Source organism: Gasterosteus aculeatus, chromosome 8, assembly GCF_964276395.1.
Source record: "Gasterosteus aculeatus chromosome 8, fGasAcu3.hap1.1, whole genome shotgun sequence".
NCBI classification, from domain to species: Eukaryota; Metazoa; Chordata; class Actinopteri; order Perciformes; family Gasterosteidae; genus Gasterosteus; species Gasterosteus aculeatus.
Window position 1 is genome coordinate 23,307,951 of NC_135695.1, and position 20,499 is coordinate 23,328,449.

The 20,499-nt window shown below is 43.7% G+C and overlaps 2 protein-coding genes and 1 long non-coding RNA gene across 10 annotated transcripts; 1 reads left to right on the forward strand and 2 right to left on the reverse strand.

The window, feature by feature from the left end:
- Positions 1–669: 669 nt before the first annotated feature.
- uap1 (UDP-N-acetylglucosamine pyrophosphorylase 1) lies at positions 670–13,381 on the reverse strand. 7 transcript variants are annotated; one of them, XR_013468537.1, is made up of 12 exons: positions 13,174–13,332; positions 12,309–12,616; positions 10,222–10,426; positions 9,450–9,625; positions 9,198–9,370; positions 5,085–5,278; positions 4,522–4,662; positions 3,748–3,936; positions 3,596–3,634; positions 3,040–3,137; positions 2,762–2,828; positions 1,176–1,273 (listed from the first exon to the last, which is right to left on the reverse strand). XR_013468537.1 is itself a non-coding variant. In XM_078107845.1 (11 exons), the coding sequence occupies exons 2-11, from the start codon at positions 12,583–12,585 to the stop codon at positions 1,181–1,183; spliced, it is 1,554 nt and encodes a 517-aa protein (XP_077963971.1). In that variant the 5' UTR covers positions 12,586–12,616; positions 13,174–13,332; the 3' UTR covers positions 670–1,180. The 7 variants fall into 7 exon arrangements, 5 of the variants coding, with proteins under 5 accessions (XP_077963971.1, XP_040040650.2, XP_040040651.2 ...); XR_013468536.1 differs by having other exon boundaries at positions 3,596–3,637; XM_078107845.1 differs by lacking the exon at positions 3,040–3,137 and having other exon boundaries at positions 670–1,273.
- Positions 8,350–9,070, reverse strand: LOC144411379 (uncharacterized). The gene is made up of 2 exons (XR_013468540.1): positions 8,993–9,070; positions 8,350–8,854 (listed from the first exon to the last, which is right to left on the reverse strand). It is a non-coding gene; the product is annotated as an uncharacterized LOC144411379 (long non-coding RNA).
- ubxn6 (UBX domain protein 6) lies at positions 13,324–20,439 on the forward strand. Of its 2 annotated transcripts, XM_078107849.1 has the most exons (12): positions 13,835–14,063; positions 15,059–15,216; positions 16,105–16,185; positions 16,668–16,726; positions 16,792–16,920; positions 17,006–17,103; positions 17,669–17,744; positions 17,821–17,905; positions 17,990–18,209; positions 18,289–18,419; positions 18,508–18,656; positions 19,462–20,439. In XM_078107849.1, exons 1-12 carry the CDS (start codon positions 13,981–13,983, stop codon positions 19,585–19,587), a joined length of 1,395 nt encoding a protein of 464 aa, XP_077963975.1. In that variant the 5' UTR covers positions 13,835–13,980; the 3' UTR covers positions 19,588–20,439. The 2 variants fall into 2 exon arrangements, with proteins under 2 accessions (XP_040040653.2, XP_077963975.1); XM_040184719.2 differs by lacking the exon at positions 16,105–16,185 and having other exon boundaries at positions 13,324–14,063.
- The last annotated feature ends 60 nt before the right edge of the window (positions 20,440–20,499 follow it).

Below are 20,499 nucleotides of genomic sequence, written 5' to 3' on the forward strand. Positions count from 1 at the left end.
GAGAGAGAGAGAGAGAGAGAGAAAAAAGAAGCTTTCACATTCTGGGGATTCCTGGCAGCCTCCCAAAGTCCCCAAATTCCTCACACGAGGTTTCAATTAAGAATCAAGCCTGGAAGAGAAATGTTTCTTCTCCTGAAACACGTCTTTCAGGCTCAAACAAGAAGCTACAGTAACAACCTCATTTCATCATTGAGAGAAATGAAAAGTGTTACTAAGGTACATATTTGTTAAAACAGGCATTTGAAAGTGGTGTGAATGCTCGACTTTAATATCAAATCATGATGTAGATATTTTAGTAATTTATCACATTTAGTGGCTCATGAATATCATGGTAAAACGGAAACAACAACAAATGGAATTAATGAGATTTATTTTGTTATTATTTGGCTTTTGGTCACAATGATGATCGTTAAACTCCATGAGTTTGAACCATTCAACCCCCCCCACCCACACACACCCACACCCACACCCACACACACACACACACACACACACACACAGGGAGGGATAGACTGTGCTGTGCAGTCGAACGTTGAGACGTTGTCGGCGCCCGTTTTCTTCACTGGGGGCTCGTTGGCGCATGTTTGCTCCACTGAAAGCACCGTAGCACCAATGAGCGCACTGGGAGTTAACATGCGTACGTGAGGGAGAGAAAACACATTCAGTAGGTTTTTTAATTATTAAATGTCTTTAATAAAGAAGAAATCTAAGCATCTCTCACAGCTGCATAATATCGAATCTTCAATGATTACAAACAAAGATGTAGATATTATAACCCCCCCTCCTCCCCCAGTACCTTGATTAAATAGTAAATAGTAAGAAATATCTGGTCATCTTAGTCCTACGTGAATAAAAAAATCACCAGGTAAAAGGAATAGATTTCCGCCAGCTTCTATTGGATTATATAAAAATAAAGTGTCACCTGCAGACCGCTTCATTCAGTCAGCCTGATGGGGAATTCATCTTCACCTCAGTTTAAGTGCTTAACAAAACCGGAAATAAGACACCAATACACAGAGCAGAGAATCACATGTAAAGTAAACTTCAATCATAATGGAGCTGACGGCTTCTTTCACCACATTGTTATTATTGCACAGTGATGACATCACAGTTTGAGTGAGAATAGGGCGGTTGTTCTTCGGATACCCCCCGCCCCTCCTCTTGACTTCCTCTTCCTCGTCTACACTCCGTTCTTCACCAGCTGGTGGACTCCGGTCTCATCGATCATCAGGTTTGGATGAAACTCTTGTCCCTTCACCAACTCTTCCAGACCCTTAAAGTAGAAAATAACTCTTCAGCACCTTCAGAGACGTTCTAAAGAAGATGCTGCTTCTCACTCAGACATTGACAACGTTCTAAAGATGTTTCTTTTAATACAATTAAGACTGCAAGTAGGAATGCCTATAGTTAGGGCTGGCTCAGGTTAGTCCGGACCAGCCCTTCGTTAAGCTGCTATAGGCTTAGACTGCCGGGGGACTTCTTAGGACACACCAAGCTCCTCTCTCACGCTCTCGTTCTACAATAATTCCCGTTTTATTAATGCACATGACTAATTCAGCTTCTTTCCGGGAGTTTTTTTGTGCTTTCTCCGCTAGCAGGTCCCCGTAGATCGTGGTTCCTTCTGGAACCTGGTCCTGACACCTTCCGTGGCCCTGCTGACGCCTGCTGCTGCCATCGTCATCATCATCATTATTATTATTTTAGATATTAATTATATTACTGTACTCGTAAACCATCATTACCCTCTCCTAAAGTCTCTGTGCTCTCGCTCCCCACAGGCTTCTGTGGATGGTGGTTCTATGTGGATGGTGGTTCTATCTGATAGTGGTTCTATGCGACGGTGGTTCTATGTGACGGTGGTTCTATCTGACGGTGGTTCTATCTGACGGTGGTTCTATCTGACGGTGGTTCTATCTGACGGTGGTTCTATCTGACGGTGGTTCTATCTGACGGTGGTTCTATGTGACGGTGGTTCTATGTGATGGTGGTTCTATCTGCTGGTGGTTCTATCTGCTGGTGGTTCTATCTGCTGGTGGTTCTATGTGATGGTGGTTCTATGTGATGGTGGTTCTATCTGATGGTGGTTCTATCTGATGGTGGTTCTATGTGATGGTGGTTCTATGTGATGGTGGTTCTATGTGATGGTGGTTCTATCTGATGGTGGTTCTATCTGATGGTGGTTCTATCTGATGGTGGTTCTATGTGATGGTGGTTCTATGTGATGGTGGTTCTATGTGATGGTGGTTCTATGTGATGGTGGTTCTATCTGATGGTGGTTCTATGTGACGGTGGTTCTATCTGATGGTGGTGGTCCCTGCAGTGGTCCTGCTGTGCGTCTGGTTTACTACTCACAGTTACTTGAATCATTTCTGTCATATAGTCTCATGTATGATACATTGTTCATTCTGTCCTCATGACATCATTGTAGTCGTCCATCAGGAGACGGATCCTCCTCTGACGTTCTCACTAAAGGTTTCTTCCCTTTTTTTCCTCTTGGACGGGTTTTTTCATTGTTTGGGGAGTTGTTCCTGTGCCGATGGAGGGTTTCGGGACAGAGGATGTCGTATGTGTACAGACTGTAAAGCCCTCTGAGGCAAATTTGTAATTTGCGATTTTGGGCAATACAAAATAAAACAAATTGAATTGATGTTATGCACCAACCGCCAAGGTTGGTGCATAACATGAAAGTCAAAACTTTCTAACATATTTTGGTAATAAATGTTCCTCATCCTGATTTCCCATCTCCGCCCAGCCTCCTTACCTCTCCACCGTAGGACACCAGCGGTGAGATCTCACATTTGATCGGCAGGTCTGTTCCGTCCTTCAGGCTGGGTTTGGAAAGGAACAAATTCAGGGAGCACCAGAAGAAGAAAGAGAGTAAGTGATTGTCCCATGAAAGACGAGCAGCTGTTCTACTGTGGCCGGCTTGTGATTAGAGTTCAACAGACCCACACAAGACTCATGATTAGCCCCTTGACCTGTAACAGACTTCCTCTAGAAGTAGACATATTATTGACAGGGAAACAGGGCGGGACTTGCCTCCACATTGCCATCACTCAGCATGTCTATTTCTAGATGATCATTACAGACAACCGTCTCTAATCAACAGCTGCTCCGATGTTTTCTGAGCAGCGGACCTGTATCATTAGGATGAGGAAAGGAGAAGCACACCCTTAAAAGAGCCAGAGTAACATTAATTGCTGCCATAAATGTCATAGAAGCACATGCTCATTTATTATTATGTCTTGAAAACAACAAAGCAGGCGGATTTAAACTAACTGCTCCACAGATCAACAGCAGCGTCATCTATTGCAGAGCTGCCCATCACCCAGCATGCAATACATGGAGTATTAGTGTGCTCCATCAGAAGGTGTTTATGATCATCGGACATGTGTGCGTTTCAGTCCAAACTGATCTTCAACGTCATTTCCTTCATCGCAACTGTCTCTAAAGAGAAGAAAAAAAATGGCGTCCAGCAGGTTCCTCCCCTTGGAGGTAATGAAGGAAAGGGGATCAGAAGTTGTGTTGTAGCGTTAACACAGAAAGCCAGAACCCCGTCACCATGCACTCAGTACTGCCGGGGGAGGATAATTACTTTGTCTTGCCATCATCTGAGAATCTGCCTGCTCCCCCGCTTCTGGAAACATTGTCAGGGACCCAACATGAGAGGTAAGTGAGTGTGACGCTACAGGAAGCACAACATGTGGGGCGGGTTGAAGTCACCAGGTGTGTGTCATGGGAGGTCACCTGGGAATGGCGGGAACATGTCTGCCGTTCTCGTCGATGAAGTGGCCACCAGCGTTGAGCACCCAGCGGTGGTGCAGCGACATGAGGGCGTGTCTTGCTGTGGTGGGCGTGTCCTTTGCATCCTGGCTGTCTGCGTTTTTCAGCGGGGAGAACTCGTCCTCCCGCAAGACCTCGTACACCACAAACTTCCTGTGGGAATTCATCATACAGAGACGATGAGGATGGGACATACTGCAAGGTCTTCTCTGCAGAAGTCTATTCCATCAATAAGAGCGCTTTGATACAAGTCTCAGATTTGCTCCGGCATTGACCTTCAGACGCCACGTTTAAATCACCATGTTCTGCTTCAAACGGTTTTGTTTGGTAGAGATCCTGAAAAGAAACTACAACTTTAGAATCTTTTTGATAGGATTTCTGTAAAAATTTGAATAAAGCAGTAAAAACCAAGTCATTTCAAAATAATTTGCTGCCATTTTAAGCTGAAATGATTTGTCAATAATCAGGAAATGGATTATACATTCTATATAATATTTCCGTGTATTACGTCGTGTGAACGCACCATGAGAGCATCTGGATCTGTAATCCATCTCCTCTGAACATGATGTCACATAAATCGCCCCGCAGAGAGCTCGGCTCAGTCTGCTGAATCAGACCTGGCTTCATGAAAAGAGGATCAAGGACCATTCAGTCCCAGAAGAGCATCTGCATCCACAACTAGGGAGCTTGCATTCTGAGAAGAGACTATAAATACACTAAACACAGAGTTGAACTCACTTAGCGAACTGGAAGATGTCAAAGACAAACTTTTCCATTTTGATCCCGTTAGGTTTGTCTGGTTTGATGAGTTGACCTTCTGGATCCACATATGGGATCTTCTTCTGGGCCACGTGGTGCTGCAGCTCCGGCTCGTACTTCCTGATATATTCAAAATGAAACACTTAGCGCGGTCATTACAATTTTATTTCTGAGAACTATACTAATACTAAAAATAATAATAACCGCCATAATAGTGCAAATAATATTATTAACCAAAATTAAAATCAGCATCTAAAAATCACATTAATCCTAATTCTATTTGTGATAATAGTAGCAATAATGATAATAACGGCCATCATATATAAATAGAATTACAACCATCATAATCTTAATATGATTATTATGGTCATGACAAAAGTAGTAATACTTGTCACTATTGGCCATATTAATAATCATAATCACAGCAATCATAATGTGGTGATAGTTGTAATAATGAAATAATTTCTATAGTAATAATAATGGCAACAATAACTTAATTAATAAAAAATAATTGCCAGAAACGTTTGCCTGTTGTTTCTTACTTCACCACGTCTCTGAGGAAGGAGAAGCTGAAGAAGTGATTGGCCACATTTCCAGCGTTAAACATCAGTCGTCCATCGGCGCTTCGCTTCTCGGCAGTTGCCAAGGTGATCTCGCTGTACTCCACCACCTTGTAACCACCATCCACCTTGCAGACCACACCCACCGCCTCCGTTGGATTGGTCTTCTCCACCACCTAGAGACAATACCGCTAAAGGTCATAAACCGGGTACCTTCCTCTTCTTTTCCACCTTTCGTGTCATTTATACACACACACACACACACACACACACACACACACACACACACACACACACACACACACACACACACACCTTTCTCTCATCTAATCATCCTCTTTCCCCCACCCGTTCCTGCTTCCTCTAATTAGACGCTGTATTTCCTGCCTCTTCCCTTTGTTCTCAGCCAGAGCATTATCTTTACGTACCGTCCCGTCCCGTACCGTCCCGTCCCGTACCGTCCCGTCCCGTCCCGTACCGTACCGTCCCGTACCGTCCCGTCCCGTACCGTCCCGTCCCGTCCCGTACCGTACCGTCCCGTACCGTCCCGTCCCGTACCGTCCCGTCCCGTACCTCCTGCCCTGTCGTGTCCTGACGGTTCGTGTTGAACTAGTACTGTACATCGTTGCTAAACCTCTGCTTTACCCGGCCGTCTGCTGTCTCCCTCAGCCTGGACCTGCTCTCCTGCTCTCACCAGGATTTCCCTTTTGCCGGCCAAGCGCCCGAATTCTTCTGTTAAGCATTGAGAGACGTTTTTGCTTTGTGGCTGCCGGAGCCATTTTTGCCTCGGCCTTCGTTAATTAAAAGGGACTTTGCCTTCCTTTGCGTTTGGGTTCTCTCTCCTTCACAACCACAACAGCAAACATCAACTGGCCAATTGGCTTCAGAGATACAGAAATCCTCATTTCCTGCGGGCAGCGATCAATGACTCAAACACAGCTTCACAGGTGTGAGTCCTTTTTTGTAGAATACATATTATCATTATAGATACATAAGGATATTTGGGGGTTGCTGTGGAGGAGAACCTGAAGACAAACCGGATGTTCATGTTGACAATGTCACTGAACAAAAATATGATAAATAGAGAAAGAATTTAGAAGCTTTTTGTGGGATTTTTTTTTCCTTCAAACAAACTAAGCCCTTTCCCCAAATCATCAACCCCTTCCTTAAGTCCCAGGTAAGTGCTTTAAAAAGTCAGAAGATTAAGAAACAACCCAGCAGGTATTTTAGTTTAAACAAATACACTAAACAATTCACTTTCTTAAAAAGTTCACCCTAATCACAAAAAAAAAAGAAAATCAAACTTGTGATGTTGCTCTTTAAAATAAAAGGTTCAGGACAGATCACCTAAAAAACTGATTATCAAGTAGAAGTATTACGTTAAGAGATACATGTGTGTTTGACTCAATGAAGCAAACAAGTTAAAGAACTTTTTCCCCATCTGAATAATATATAGATATACACCGCGACACTTTACTGGGTCCACCTATCTGGTAAAAGGCTGAACCAGCTTTGCCTTCAGAACTTTAATTCTTGGTGGCAAACTTTCAACGTGCTGCATCATCCTGCTGGAAGTAGCTTTTAGAAGAGCAACAATACTCAAGATAGACTGCAGCATTTTAACCATGTTCGGTGTGTACTACGGGGCCCAAAGCGTGCCAAGAAAATGTCCCCCCACCAGCACACCAGCAGCAGCCTGACGCGTTGGCACGAGGCAGGATGGATCCACGCTTTCATGTTTACTCCACATTCTGACGACCATCTGGATGTTCAGCTGAAATGACTCATCAGACCATGCAAGGTTTTTGCAATCTTCCATTGTCCGTCGTGGTGAGCCTGTGGGAGTTGTCTCAGTTTCCTGCTGTTAGCTTCAAGGTTCCATGAGATGTGCGTTCAGAAGTGGTGTTGTGTATTTCTTGGTGGTGACGAGTGGTTTGTCGAGTTACTGTTGCCTTTCAATCATCTGGAACCAGTCTGTCCGTTCTCTCACATCAACAAGACATTTCCGTCCACATACCTGCCCCTCACCGGATAGTTTCTCTTTTTGGGTTCTCTGTGAACCCTGGAGGTGGTTGTGTGTTTGAATCCTAGCAGATCAGCAGTTTGTGACAGACTCAGAACAGCCCGTCGGGCACCAATAACCATCCACGTTCAAAGTCACTTCAATCCCCTTTCTTCCTCATTCTGATGCTCGCTTTGACCTTCAGCAGGTTGTCTTCACCACGTCTACAAGCCTAAATGCAGTGCGTTGCTGCAATGTGAATGGTTGATTAGCAATTTGTAAAAGCAATTGAAAAAGGGTTCCTAATAATGTGGTGGATATACACACACACACACATATACAAAAAAAGTTTTTACCCCTTCCTGGTTTCTTTTTTCACATGTAACTATTTTAGAAACAAACAAATTTACATTAGACAAAGATAACCCAAATATATACAAAATGTAGTTTGTAAACAATTTCATTTATTAAGGGACAAGAAATATCCAAACTGCCTGGCCCCATGTGAAAAAGTCATTCTAATTACTGGTTGTGGCCCCCTTGGTGACAACTATATATAAACACGGTGTATCGTTCTCATGGGAGAACATGATGAATTTAAAAGGGATCTAGACAATACCGCTACCCAGTGTATACTGTATACTTTAAGGCAGACGTGCGATCCAACTGAATCGATCTGTGCTCCGTAAATCGGCATTCCGCTCGACATACATCGATTACAAATCGATTGAAATGGTACATAATCGATTGTATCGATACTTAGAAACTGCACATTGGATTTAAGTACAACAACGGCGTGGATGTGTGTTTGTTTTTAAACGTGACTGGATTCAGTCTGCTTGTCGGTGACGTCATCAGTACGCAGCGCGAAACTCTGAACAACAACAACAACAACAGCAACACACAGCGTGGAGGAGACGACTGCGAGCGAGACGTTTACAAACCAACGTATCGATCCAGTGGAAACATTTTGGCTTTTGCAAACACGGAGGTGTTCTAAATAAGTCGCTCGCTGTTTGTAGAATATGTAGAAGACAAATAAAAACCAGGGAAACACGAGGAATCTTTGCGGCCGTCTACTAAGGCGCCGTGGGATTAAACAACGGCGACAGTCAGGACCTCGAGCAGCGTCACCGCTGCAGCAGCAGCAGGTAACTCAGCTCTGCAGACGCCTCAGGCCTCCAGCACCAAACTCATCACAGTAACAAGTTCATCTGTAAAGACGTGCGACCCGACAATGAGGTGAATTGATCCAAACATTGTGTAATTATTGTGTCATGTTTACATTGAAAATGGTTGCACAATACAAGGTTAATACATTTGCCATCAATTGTTGTTTCCTTGTTAATAATATCCATAATTAATTTAAACCTGATTTCCTTACAAGAAACGACAGAGATCTCAGAAACGTTGCCTGCACTGTCCAGTAAAGTTACTGAATCGATTTCAAGTCACTGAATCGAATTGAATCGTTGTTAAAATGAATCATTACACTATACTTATATATTAGGGGTGTAACGATTGTAACGAACCAAATTCGGGTAAAGCTCTAACCACTTTGGTGGGTGGAACATATATATCTCTATATTTCTTTGTAGTGTAGCTAGCCAGCTAGCTGTTAGCAGACTGAATCCCCTGCATTCAGACAGATGTGCGTGGAGATGAAGACCCGTTTAACACCTTGGCCAGCAGAGATCTGTGTGGACCTGCCTGCTCTCCGTTTTCTGGCGGCGGTGACCAGTTTCCTCGCCTAAAATGATAGGTCAAAGCGAGCATCACAATGAGGAGTGAAGTGACTTTGAACGGGATGGTTGTTGGTCTCTCACAAACGGCTGAGCTGCACATCACAAACAGCAGTTTGAATTTGTAGAAGCAGAGAGGAAAGTACCATCTCCTGAAGGCGATACGCTGATTGTCCCTCATACAAAGCCCCCCCGACGCCTCCTTTTTCCCTGATTGGTGACCTACCAACCATCCACCAAAAAGTACAGAGTGATGATCTTAACCTCATCTCATAATAATTAATATGTAAATAACACTGGGTTTTTATGTTGCCTTTGGAGATGGATAAATAAAAAGAGGTAGTGACAAACCTTTGCTCCACAGTCGGCTCCCTTCTTCACACAGAAGCCGATGAAGGCGGGGTCCGCCACTTTGACTAGGATGTTATCGACACAGTAAACATGGACAAATTCAACGCCCCTCCGCTCCATGTCCTCCATGACGCCCTGGTTCCCCAGAGCCCTGTAGAGACCCCCGTTCCCATCTGAAACACAGGACCTTGGTAAGGCTCTTGGAGTCCACATGGCAGATGATTAACCCTCAGAAACCCTGCGCCAGCTCACCAGGAGCCATGGAGAGCTTCCCTCTCTTCTCCAGGAGGATCTTCCCCTCGTAGTCCATCGCTGGGAGCATTCCCTGCTGGAAGAAGATCACGTTGTTCTGGTCCAAGCCAAAATACAGATTTTGGGAGAAGTAGGCTTTGGTGGACTCCATTGTCCTGCCGCTGGTCATAATGTACCTGAAGGCAACACAGAGATGACTAGTGATTATATACTGTCTATTTTAAATCATTCAAGTGTGAAACAAGAAGCTAAAGGAGATTCGTGAAATACTGATTCTCTCTTTATTCTTTTAAATTATTTAGGAAGTGGTGGTGCCTTTTAACAGAAACTAAACTTACAAAAAGCTGGAGACGTATAAAAGTTAAAGAACCTCTTCACATGAGAATGAGACCTGCTGAGGTTGATGATAGACAGTTTATCCCGGACTACGATGTCATGATGACTTTGTTCACTCATTTATCTCCACAACGTTCCATCTCTCCTTTTATCCGCTCCCTGGGGAGGTAATCCCTTTGAACAAATTAATCACCAGGAGAAATGTCTGCAGCTCTAATGATGAAAGCAGCTTTTTAACCGACTAACCCACCAAGAGGTCTTAGTCACCACTTTTATATATCTTATTATGGACATACCATGTCTCACCAGAGAACACAGCTCCACCTTAAATATTAGAGATGTAATTTGATGTGGAACACAACTCGATCATATATAATATAGATTCTATTAACAACAATGGAATACAATATTATATATTCTATATAATATTACCCACCAGGGAACACAGTTCTTGACATGGTGGTTCTGCTCCGCCAATTGTTGGAGCTTCAGGATGCGTTGGGCCTGGATCTCAAAGAGGGTTTTGCGTGAGGGCAGCCCCACGTCGTACATGCCTTTAGGATACGAGACTCCCAATCGGGTCCCCTGCCCCCCTGCCAGCAGCAGGACGGCCACTTTACTCTGAGAGATGCACAGCAGACCTGAGGGAGCACACAGAGCAGCGTTACGAGAGGGATCGTAGGATGAAGAAGAGCTGCAACCATTGATCACATAGTCCTGGGTCCTTTCAGCTGGCCGGGCCTGGAAAACCTCCCTGGAGAGGCGCCCAGGGGGCCTCCTTACCAGATGCCCAAACCACATCAACTGGCTCCCTTCATTACACATCGAGCTGAGCTCCGCCCCTCAGGTCAGGTGATATGAACACCGAATCAAATCATCAATCTTCAGCCTTAGGATGCCGTTCCTCCCAATAACGCCCCTGTAGTTGTCTCCATCGTCGTCCAAGTATGCATTGAGGTCTTCCAGTAGGACTACGGAGTCCCCTACTGGAGCCCAAGGCAGAATTCCATTTAGGGTCTCCAAAGAGGCAGAACACTCCAAACAGCTGTTTGTTGCACAGACAACAGTCAATAGCTCCTCCAGCCCCCCCCCCTCCCATATGACAGCGGACAGGGACTTGGGAGTATCGCCACACGGAGCCGATAGCGCGGGGAAAATGTGTTTGTATATATAAAAATGTTATATGTTCAAGTAAGTGTACTTCAAATATTAAACTGAAGTTGGGAACAGTGCAAAAACGTGTATTTCCATTTTTCAAACCATATTTTCTGTGGCGGCGTGTTTTTCACGTCTTTCTCTCTGCCTCTTTGGTAACCTGAGCCGCAAAACGAACAAGTCCTCATGTTGGTTTCGCTTTCTTTTTTTACCGTTGACTGTTGTAACCGCGCCCCCACCCTTTGGGGTCGCGACCCCCAGTTTAGGAATCACTGCTTTAAAGGGAGGGAAGTGAAATATTCCACTTGCAGCTTCTTAAAAAGGTGAATGTTTGTAAAAAAACAACCTCCAGTTTAACACGTTTAAACCAAAGAACTCCAATAATTAACAGATTTGTTGACAATGAGTAATTATTTTAGACAGTGACACTCATCCAGGCTGACACTATGCAAAGACGTGGGAAAAAGTGTATTAATAAAAACTACACTTCTCCTACCTGACTTGGCAACGTACTAAATAAAGCCTCTTCGGTACCTAGAAAACCGCTATAAAAAACAAAAGTATTATTATTAAACCTTAAAGTTTATCTATTCATCGAATGACTCTTTTACAGTTCATCGGTTTATGGTTTTTATAAACGTCATCTACGGGACTCGGTGTGAGCAGAAGCCACAAAACAACGCTCATACCAGAGAACTGGGCAGGTCTGCTGGACTTTGACACACACACACACACACACACACACACACACACACACCAGCACACGCGCACACACACACACACCAGCACACACACACCAGCACACGCGCACCAGCACACGCGCACACACACTAGCACGCACACACACTAGCACGCACACACACACACACACACACACACCAGCACGCACACACACACACACACACACACCAGCACGCCACGCCCTACACACTCAGAGCAGAATGACCTCATCGGGGTCAAGCACCGACTCCATTTACGTCAGAGTCAAATCAAGACCTGATGTTGTGTGGCGTCCCCCCCCCCCCCCACACACACACACAAACACATACAAAAACATAATAAACGACACAATCTTCAGTCACGAGGAGAGTTTCTATAACAGACGCATTCTGATCTTTCTCAACATGCACCATCTGGGGACACGAATGACTCGAGTTGCCGGAATGCTGTCCCATCAACATCCAAACATCTGGATTACCTTTCGACCCAGAAATATCTCCTAGTATATCTTGTATGGCAGTAAATAGTCGAGTCTAATATCTAGTGAGTGCTCACGTACTCATTACCTCTGAATGACATGATAAAAACCCAATAAAACTGCATCTCCTACACTAATAAAAAGGCTTAAAGGAGACAGGAGTGTCTCACCTGCTTCCTCCCAATCTTTCAGTCTCTCCCGGTCTCTCGTGACACTCCCCAGAATCTCTCGAGGAACCGGCTCCATTCGAGCGTCCATCTTCTCCTGTTTGCTACCGCTAGACATCTCCATGGCCTTCTGGAAGAACCTGTTAATCTCCTGAAAGTCCATCTCCTGCAGGTCAAAGGTCAAGTCGCTCTGCTCCTCAGGGCTCAGCTCTTTCCAGAACTGCAGGAGGTGTGACTGACCGGCTTCAGCCAACCTTCTGGCGAGTCGGCTGGGGTCCATGATGAAGATCTCAAGTGTGGTTCTTTGTGAGCTGAGGAGACTTTACAAGTTATTCATTACAATGTGATTGACACCATCTACAATGAAACACACACCACACATGGCTTTACGGCTGACTTGTTTAAATAAATGGAACCGGAGTTCAGTCACGATGAAGGGAGTTTGTTATACCCTCGGACAGGTGCCATTTAGATCGGTTTGATGACAGTAGAAACTAGTTCAGGAGGGTGGAGCTCTGTAATTCTACTATTATGTTAGCTTGCAGAACCAGAAGAACCAGAGAAGCAGAACATTCAAATAACTACAAAGTTTATTCATAATCAGACATTTCAGCAGCAGTATGTTGTTTTAAAGAGGCATTCCTCTTAGCTTGTAAGATGAGGGATGCTTCATGGAACGTGAAACACTAATATCTATAATCACTTGGCTCGTTTCATTCATGCTCGTTGGGCAGCTCTGTTAGTGACAGCGCTACCATTAGCATAGCATTACGACAAGCAAACCGGCTAACCGCGGCGCTGACTGCTAGCATATCTACAGATACACCTGAGTAAAGAACATGTGGCTGGAATATTAAAGTCCTCTTACCTTCCACAGAGTTTCCTCTCCGGTTAAAGAACATGAATGTCAGTGAGCCGTTCACTGGTCGCTTGTCCTGGTTTGTAGGGCTACGCCTCCTGTGACGTCACGTTTGACGTGGCACGAGCGGCTGTGACCTGACTGCGTCCTAATCCAGCTGCTGCTTCCTCTGACGCAAGCATCGAAGGACGCGTCCTACGCTACTTCTAAGTATCCTTCTTTCTACGTCCAACTTGTTTTCTTCTCAGTCTGGCAGACTTCCTAATACATACTATTATGTATTATTATATCTTAATTGTCAAAATGAAACTGTCATCTGACTAATGATTGATTTTACAATATTATGCTTGTTCAATTCACATTTAGTAACTTATCTGCAACCTGTCCCAGTTATCATCGCTCTGCTGTAGATTCAGGTCATGTAAACCTGAATTAAGATGTAACTTCATTTCTCAGATACATTAATATCTCAGTTCCTCTCTGCGCAGAACGACCGTGACTTTGTTGTATTAATGCTCTTTGCTATTTATGCACAGCAACAAAGTAGACAGAAGACACACGGAACACTCGTAGAATTTCGAGTACAATTTAAAAACAAATGAAAACAGGATTGTTGTGCAGGTTTATAGATCCAAACTCCAGAGCAGCAGGTGGTGCTATTTAACCGACCGCCGTTAAAACGACGATAACAATGCGGAAGTAGTTTTTATTAGCTGTTGTTTTTGTGCTAGCCAAGATCTCTCGTTAGCTAGCTGCTCTTCTAACTTATCTGTGTTTCTGTGATCGGATTGTTTTGTTCTGTGACAGCTAACGGAAATGAAGAAGTTTTTTGAAGATATTAAGAAAGATATTAAGTTTAAATCTGCGGGGCCTGGGAAGAAATTAACGGAAGCCAGCAGGCAAATAACACATTTTGCTTGTCTAGTAGAGCTAACTGTTAGCTAGCTACAAATAGAGTTCGCATAAAGCCAGCTGTTATAGTTAGCGTTAGCTGTAAGTGGAGTTAGCAAAAAGCTAACAGTTGTAGCTAGCTATGAATGTAGTCGGCCGCAAGGCAATTGTTGGCTACATATGGATATAACAGAGAGCTTACGGCTGAGCATTTGATTAATGGGTCACTGTTAGCCGTAAAGCTAATTAGAAGGAGGCTCTTTTGCATTGTACCGTGGCTAACGTTAACCGTTTCAACCTTTACAACTAAATTGGGTTAAGTTATAGAACTTAAATAGGTTGTCAGCCTGTCTAATTCTAATTCTGTGTTAATCCCTAACCAATCCTAACTCTTAGCAATTTGAAGTAAAATATATCTGCTCTATTGCTGCAGTTTGCACGATTACATCAAATGGGTTAAACGGTTAACGTTATATAGCATAAACAGTCACTAGTTAACATAAGCTAACACTAAACGCACAAAACAAAAACCGATTTTTTATAATTACCATCATAATCATTATTATATTAACTCCCTTTCGATAATTAGCTTTAAATCCTTGCCAGCGGTAAACGCCTCTGACAGATAAATGAACTGTTCTTTAACCTTGTTTTTCTGAAGTCCTCGCTTTTTAAGCACCTCAGAATAATTGTTCTTAATAACACCTGCAAACTTTACCAATAGTTTCAACGTGTAGCGTATGGATAGTTCTGATTAGTTCAAGATATTAGACGTTTTATATAATATGCAAATGTTTTAGAAACTTTAGTTATTACATTGTGTCATTTACAACATATGTAATGATCAGTCATTAAAACCTGCATTTTAAATCATTTATCATTTTCGTTTTTCTATTTCCTTTCCCTTACTGATATGTTCAAATCCAATTATTGTTGAGTCTCTTTGGGAATTTAGACATTGAGCTTTGCTTCACTCTGCTTTTCTGTCCTCATAACGGTTTAGTTCCAAGGCCGAGGTGGTGCAGAGCAGCTGCGGGTCCAAGCATAACCGCAATGCTCCCAGCGAAGGATCCCAGAGAGCCGGAGCAGCAGCTCTGGCCCGGATAGAGCAGCACCCCCGACCAAAGGTCCACACCTCTCAGGACGCCATTAGGAACCAGGGTGAGACCTGCAACGCTCATCTATGGACACAAGATGAATGAGAGAGGCGCTCCTCAGAGTGGCATGTGCCAATGTCGGATTGGTATTCAGTGGCATGTGCCGAGGTCAGGCTTGGGCCTGCCTCTTCATTCCTATGCATACTCCATGCAGACACGACATTTGAATATGTCCCTCTCTATCATAACTGCGTGGGGGTGAGTTAAGAGAACCATGAGTGTGGCAATACTTAAACGATAGAGAGACATATGTGTCGACCGTGCATGCTATATACCTTTAAAAATAATAGTAAACTAAGACCCTATTTTCCAATTACGGCTTAATAAAATGAGTCGGAGTACGTACCCACGCATTGTTACTGGCTGCAGTAGGTTTTGCAAAACATTGGCCAAATAACCGGTTTAAGAGTACATGAGCAAATACAGAATCCCATTATCTTCATTTATAAAGCCTCGCATTTAGCCAAAGAAGGAAATTGCCAAGATGGAAAAGATGTATTCCTTTATTTAAGACACTGTGCTACTTTCGAATACATTAGAAAAAAAACAGTTAAAACACATGGTGGTAAAAGATATCCATTTACATGGGGTTTGCATATGGATGAGGAGATGGGTCCATGCCACTTCCGGCCCAACTCTTCAGAGGGTTAAAATGACTGATTGATCCCCACATTGCATGTTTGAATAATGGGATGAGTTCTAGTGTGGGGTTTACATAAGAGATCTGGGAATGTAGAGCACAAATTAAAGTCATCAGTCAATATTCTGGACTATTATCATCAATACCAACTGTTAAGTGAAAATGTTTCTTTTTGTCCAACATATATTCATGTTCTAATCAGTTGTAGAGAAATTGGGTAAGTAGGGAAATAACTATAATATATCCCTGTAGGTGAGGTACAATTCAGCAGAGGGAAGGGGGAAGCCAACAGGAGGCCCATAGACGGATACAGTGAGACACCAACTAGACAAGGTTGCAAACATGGAAAGACTGGAGTCATCATGACACTGGGGATGGCAAAAGGTGTAGGACAAGATGGTCTAGAGACACCAGCTGTGGGACAACGGTCTCGTGGGTGTGGATGGACCCGAGACAGAACGGGAGGGTCAGCAAGACTGGGTCAGCCGACCAGACTGAGCCATTTAGTTCAGCATATAGTGATAGTGTTCTTCTATTACTCAGACTGAACTACTCTTTTCCCCTTTGAAAACCACGTTGTTTCTTTTAATGTCTTAAATCTGTTTTATGGAAAATTATTGGCTGCTGATTTGTCAACTTTGAAAAAAAGTGACAGTATTGAAAAGAAACATCGGTTCATGGTCCTAATGGTGTGAGGTCTTTACTAAGACCGTTATCATTGGCTTCTGTATTAATGACATATTTAAAGTGCACAGATTTCAGTTCATTAGACATAATATTAGTGATTAAAGAAGAGCCTCTCTGTTTTTGCTTAGTTAAGAGGGAACTGGAGACTGCGGCGCTGGCTGATAAAGAAAGGTCCAACCCTGAGGAGGTGCGTATGACCAAAGATACTCTCATTACCTTGTTAACAGAACATGAAGGATACATGTTTTACAGGAATCCAAAGTGGTGGAGAAAGACCTCTCCTGCTTGTCAGTGTCAGGTGTGTATTTCACCTGTCCCCTAACTGGAGCCACTTTGACTAAGAGTGAGAGGGAAGTTCACATCAAAGAGGCCATCTTAATGGTACGTCTGGAGATATGGCGCTGGTTATTATCAACAATGTGTTTGCAACATGACTTTTTGATGCGAATGTCGTTTTCACTGCCAGCGGTTTGAGGAGGACGCTGTGGAGGCGTCGGTAATGATGGTCCACACATTCAACAAAGACAAAGAGAAAGTCAAGGCCGCCGTGGACATCATGAGCAAGTACGACTCTGTAGATCCATGCTGACTTTTAAGTTACCACAAGGAACTTTAAACCCAGTTCTGATCCAATCCAAGCCTCAATGAGACCTACATAAGTTAAAAACACCAGCAGGGAGAAGACGGCTTATTTCTTTATTCTGAATGTCTGATATCAGACAATATCCTCCCAGCTTAGACTGCCACAGAGCAACAAGATCTCAGTGGACAGAACCAGTTTTGCTGCTGCTCATTGGGAAGGAAAAAAAAGCTCAGTGACTAGAAGACGTTCCTCCAGTGAGGAGACACCACGCTGCTGGACACCCAGTGCGTATTACTGGAAGAACGAGACGCGGTGCTGGGGGGGTTGGACTGTTGGACCCTGCTGCAGTAGAATAAGAGGTTTTCTAAAAGTAGCCCTGGTGGAAGAAACACTGCCGCTTTATACCACAGGGGCGCCAGAATGAAGTGAAGATACAAGTTCCTCGTTATAACTGAAGTTCAGCTTTTGATTTGCTTTTTACTCAGTTGAATATCCTTCTCTAATTTGATGTGTGTAACAATAATCATGTTTTCTCATTTGTAATAGATATATTGAGAATATATGTAAGAATCCCACAGAGGAGAAATATAGGAAGATTAAACTCAGCAACAAGGTGTACCAAGTAAGTTCAAGTCCAGTCATCATTCAAATTTTTCCTCCTCATCTTTTACATCATCTCCTTTTATATCTTCTTCCAGGAGAAGGTTCGCTGCGTCGACGGCTGCAGAGAGTTCCTGGAGGCCCTGGGCTTCACAAGCATTCTGCTCCCTGTAGAGGGTCAAGGTAAATGAGCCCTGACAAGCTGCCCAACAGACCAGAGCCAGCTGTTGCATGTGGTCATGTGCGCTGTCCTTTGCTGGAGCTCAGAGGAGGAAGAGGAGTTCCTGGTCCTACTAGAGCACGGTCCCGATGCCCTGGAGCTCATGAAGGAGCGGAGGGACCGTCTGCAGAGAGGAGAGCCGGTCAGAGCTCAGCTGGACCGACAGCCTCAGGCCTTCAGATCATCTCCCCACGGGCAGCGCTTCGAGCTGCCGCCAGACTTCTACAACCTGACTGCAGAGGAGCTGAAGAGGGAGCAGCACCAGAGGCACGATCTCACGCTCATCTCCATCATGGTCCGGTGCCGTTTGTCATCTTAGATAACTTCCCTCTTGTGATTTTTCAAGGAGCGAGTCGGTGGAGAAGAACGCCATGATGCGCACTAAAGCCATGAGGGAGAAGGAGGAGCAGAGGGAGAGAAGGAAGTACAACTACACTCTGCTCCGAATCAGGTTGCCTGATGGAAGTCTGCTACAAGGTAACCACACAGAAGAACATCTGGCCCCCAGCTGTAAGTCGGGCACAACTATCGGCGCTAACTCCTCGTGACGTCTGCCGTTCCTCAGGGACGTTTTACGCGTGGGACCGGCTCACCACGCTCTTCTGCTTTGTTCGGGACTCTTTGGTGGACGGCTGGCGTCCCTTTGAGCTCCTCGCTCCTGGAGGTCAGAAGCTCACAGAATCTGAGGAAGTGGCCCTTGCAGAGTGTAACTTGGTGAGTGGACCCCACAGGAAGTAGTTGTATATCATTAAATGCAGAGACCCGTGATATGCTCTACTTTTACAGTGACTGTTAATATTCAGGAAGTGATAACAAGCAATGCAAACAAAACATGACACACTACGCTGTCCATTTTATTTACATATAAAATATATTATGAAGACTTGGTCAGTTTGTGAGGCACACATTAAGACGAAGACCTGTGGTTCCTAATTCAAAGCATCGCATTCAACGTCTTTCAGCAATAGAACTCTACACAAAACAAAGTATCTTCAGATTACTTGTGTCTTTCCTTCCTTCCTGATGTTTTACCCTTTGTCTCTTTAAACTGGGCAGCAGCCTTCGCCCCCGCTGGCTGTGAGATTGTAGTCGGTTAATAAGATGCCATGATGGCTTGTAGTCTCTGCTAGTCTGTAGTCTGTTTTCCATTGACACTACCTTCATCACAATATAAGAGGCAGTACGGCCAATGTTACAGTTCAAGGCGAACGCTTGAACTGTAACCGTATTGACAATAACTATTGCCTCGAGTACCTAATCGATTTTATAATGCGGTTGTCGGATATTTTAAATGATAAGCTGCCTTTCATTTGTTAGCTAATAATCAACAAAAGTGTGGTGCTAAGCTAGGAGATTGACATTCATTTGTCAAATGAAAGCGTAAAAAAATTGCACTATTTAGAGGTGTTGAAGCCAGATATCTTATTGTAAAAGGCCAGGTTTGGGTTCTGATAGGTTGGCAGCATTAATAGTAAAGTGAAAATCAATGTGGCTCAATAATCTGTCATTACTTGCTTAGGTTCCTGCGGCGCTGCTCACGTTCTCCTGGGATGCAGCTGTGCAGGCAGATATAACTGCTGCAGGGGGGTCGAGCTCGGCAATCCTCAAACCGGAGCTGCTGGAGACCCTTCGGACCCTGAGCTGAGCTCTGGTACTGCAGAGCTGAGCCCTCCAATGTCCTTCATTCCTTCCCTGTAGTTCTAGCAGAGCTCTTCAGCCCGAGAGGAGACGCTGTAGAGAACTCAACGAGCTCCAATATGGTTTTGTCGCCGATGCGTTTTTGTTGTTGAGGCTCAAGTTGAAGACTTTAGCTTCTGGTTTGTTTGCTTCAATAAATAAGAACTTTAAATGTGATGCGTTTGTATTGCATACGAGCACAAATGCAATCACAAGATCCTACAACTACTGGATCTTCCTCTGCGTATCCTCGGCTTCAAACACAATTCATGCCAAGTTTATAAGTTCAGCAAAGTATTATGTTTAATTAGTTTGTTGTGTGATGAAGATTCTACCACCTAACAATACCTAGTATTGATTGGTTTGGAGCTTTATTCGAAACTTAATCCTATTAAATAACCTAAAGCAGAAGAATCATGTGGACTTTTTTCAATTCATCTGGAGTCTTGTATTTGTATCAAACACATTTCCTTGAGATAAAAACAGGAGAAAGTTTAACATAACACTTATGCTTCAAATTTTAAATTAATAATTTACCTGCAAAAATCTATAGCAGGTAAAAGTATACTGCTATATTAAAGCAACAACACCCTACCTCTCATTGCTCATCAGTCTATACACGCGTGTGTATGTGAACATAGGTTTTATTGATGTCATCTCTGCTTTAGCGGCTCACACGGAATCATTGAAATGTGTAAATGTTGATCAGCATTGTAACCCTAATAACCAATTATGTGATAAGTCTACGTAAATATATTATTCTAATATGCCTGTAAAAGATGTAATCTAAATGTTTGTTTAATAAACAGTTGATATGCAATTGAGTGTTTAATAGGAATTTGTTTATGAAGGAAAACTAACCACCGTTCTACAGGAACCA

Bases quoted from the DNA above. Each gene is read 5' to 3' on its own strand.
- uap1 (XM_040184716.2), bottom strand. From the start codon at position 12,585: ATGGACCCCAGCCGACTCGCCAGAAGGTTGGCTGAAGCCGGTCAGTCA. The intron at 10,427-12,308 runs GTGAGACACTCC...GTGCTCCCTCAG, and splicing joins GAAAGATTGGGAGGAAGCAG to GTCTGCTGTGCATCTCTCAG. The intron at 3,937-4,521 runs GTGAGTTCAACT...GAATTCCCACAG, and splicing joins GACATCTTCCAGTTCGCTAA to GAAGTTTGTGGTGTACGAGG.
- ubxn6 (XM_078107849.1), top strand. From the start codon at position 13,981: ATGAAGAAGTTTTTTGAAGATATTAAGAAAGATATTAAGTTTAAATCT. The intron at 16,921-17,005 runs GTACGTCTGGAG...TTTCACTGCCAG, and splicing joins TCAAAGAGGCCATCTTAATG to CGGTTTGAGGAGGACGCTGT. The intron at 18,210-18,288 runs GCACGATCTCAC...TGATTTTTCAAG, and splicing joins AAGAGGGAGCAGCACCAGAG to GAGCGAGTCGGTGGAGAAGA.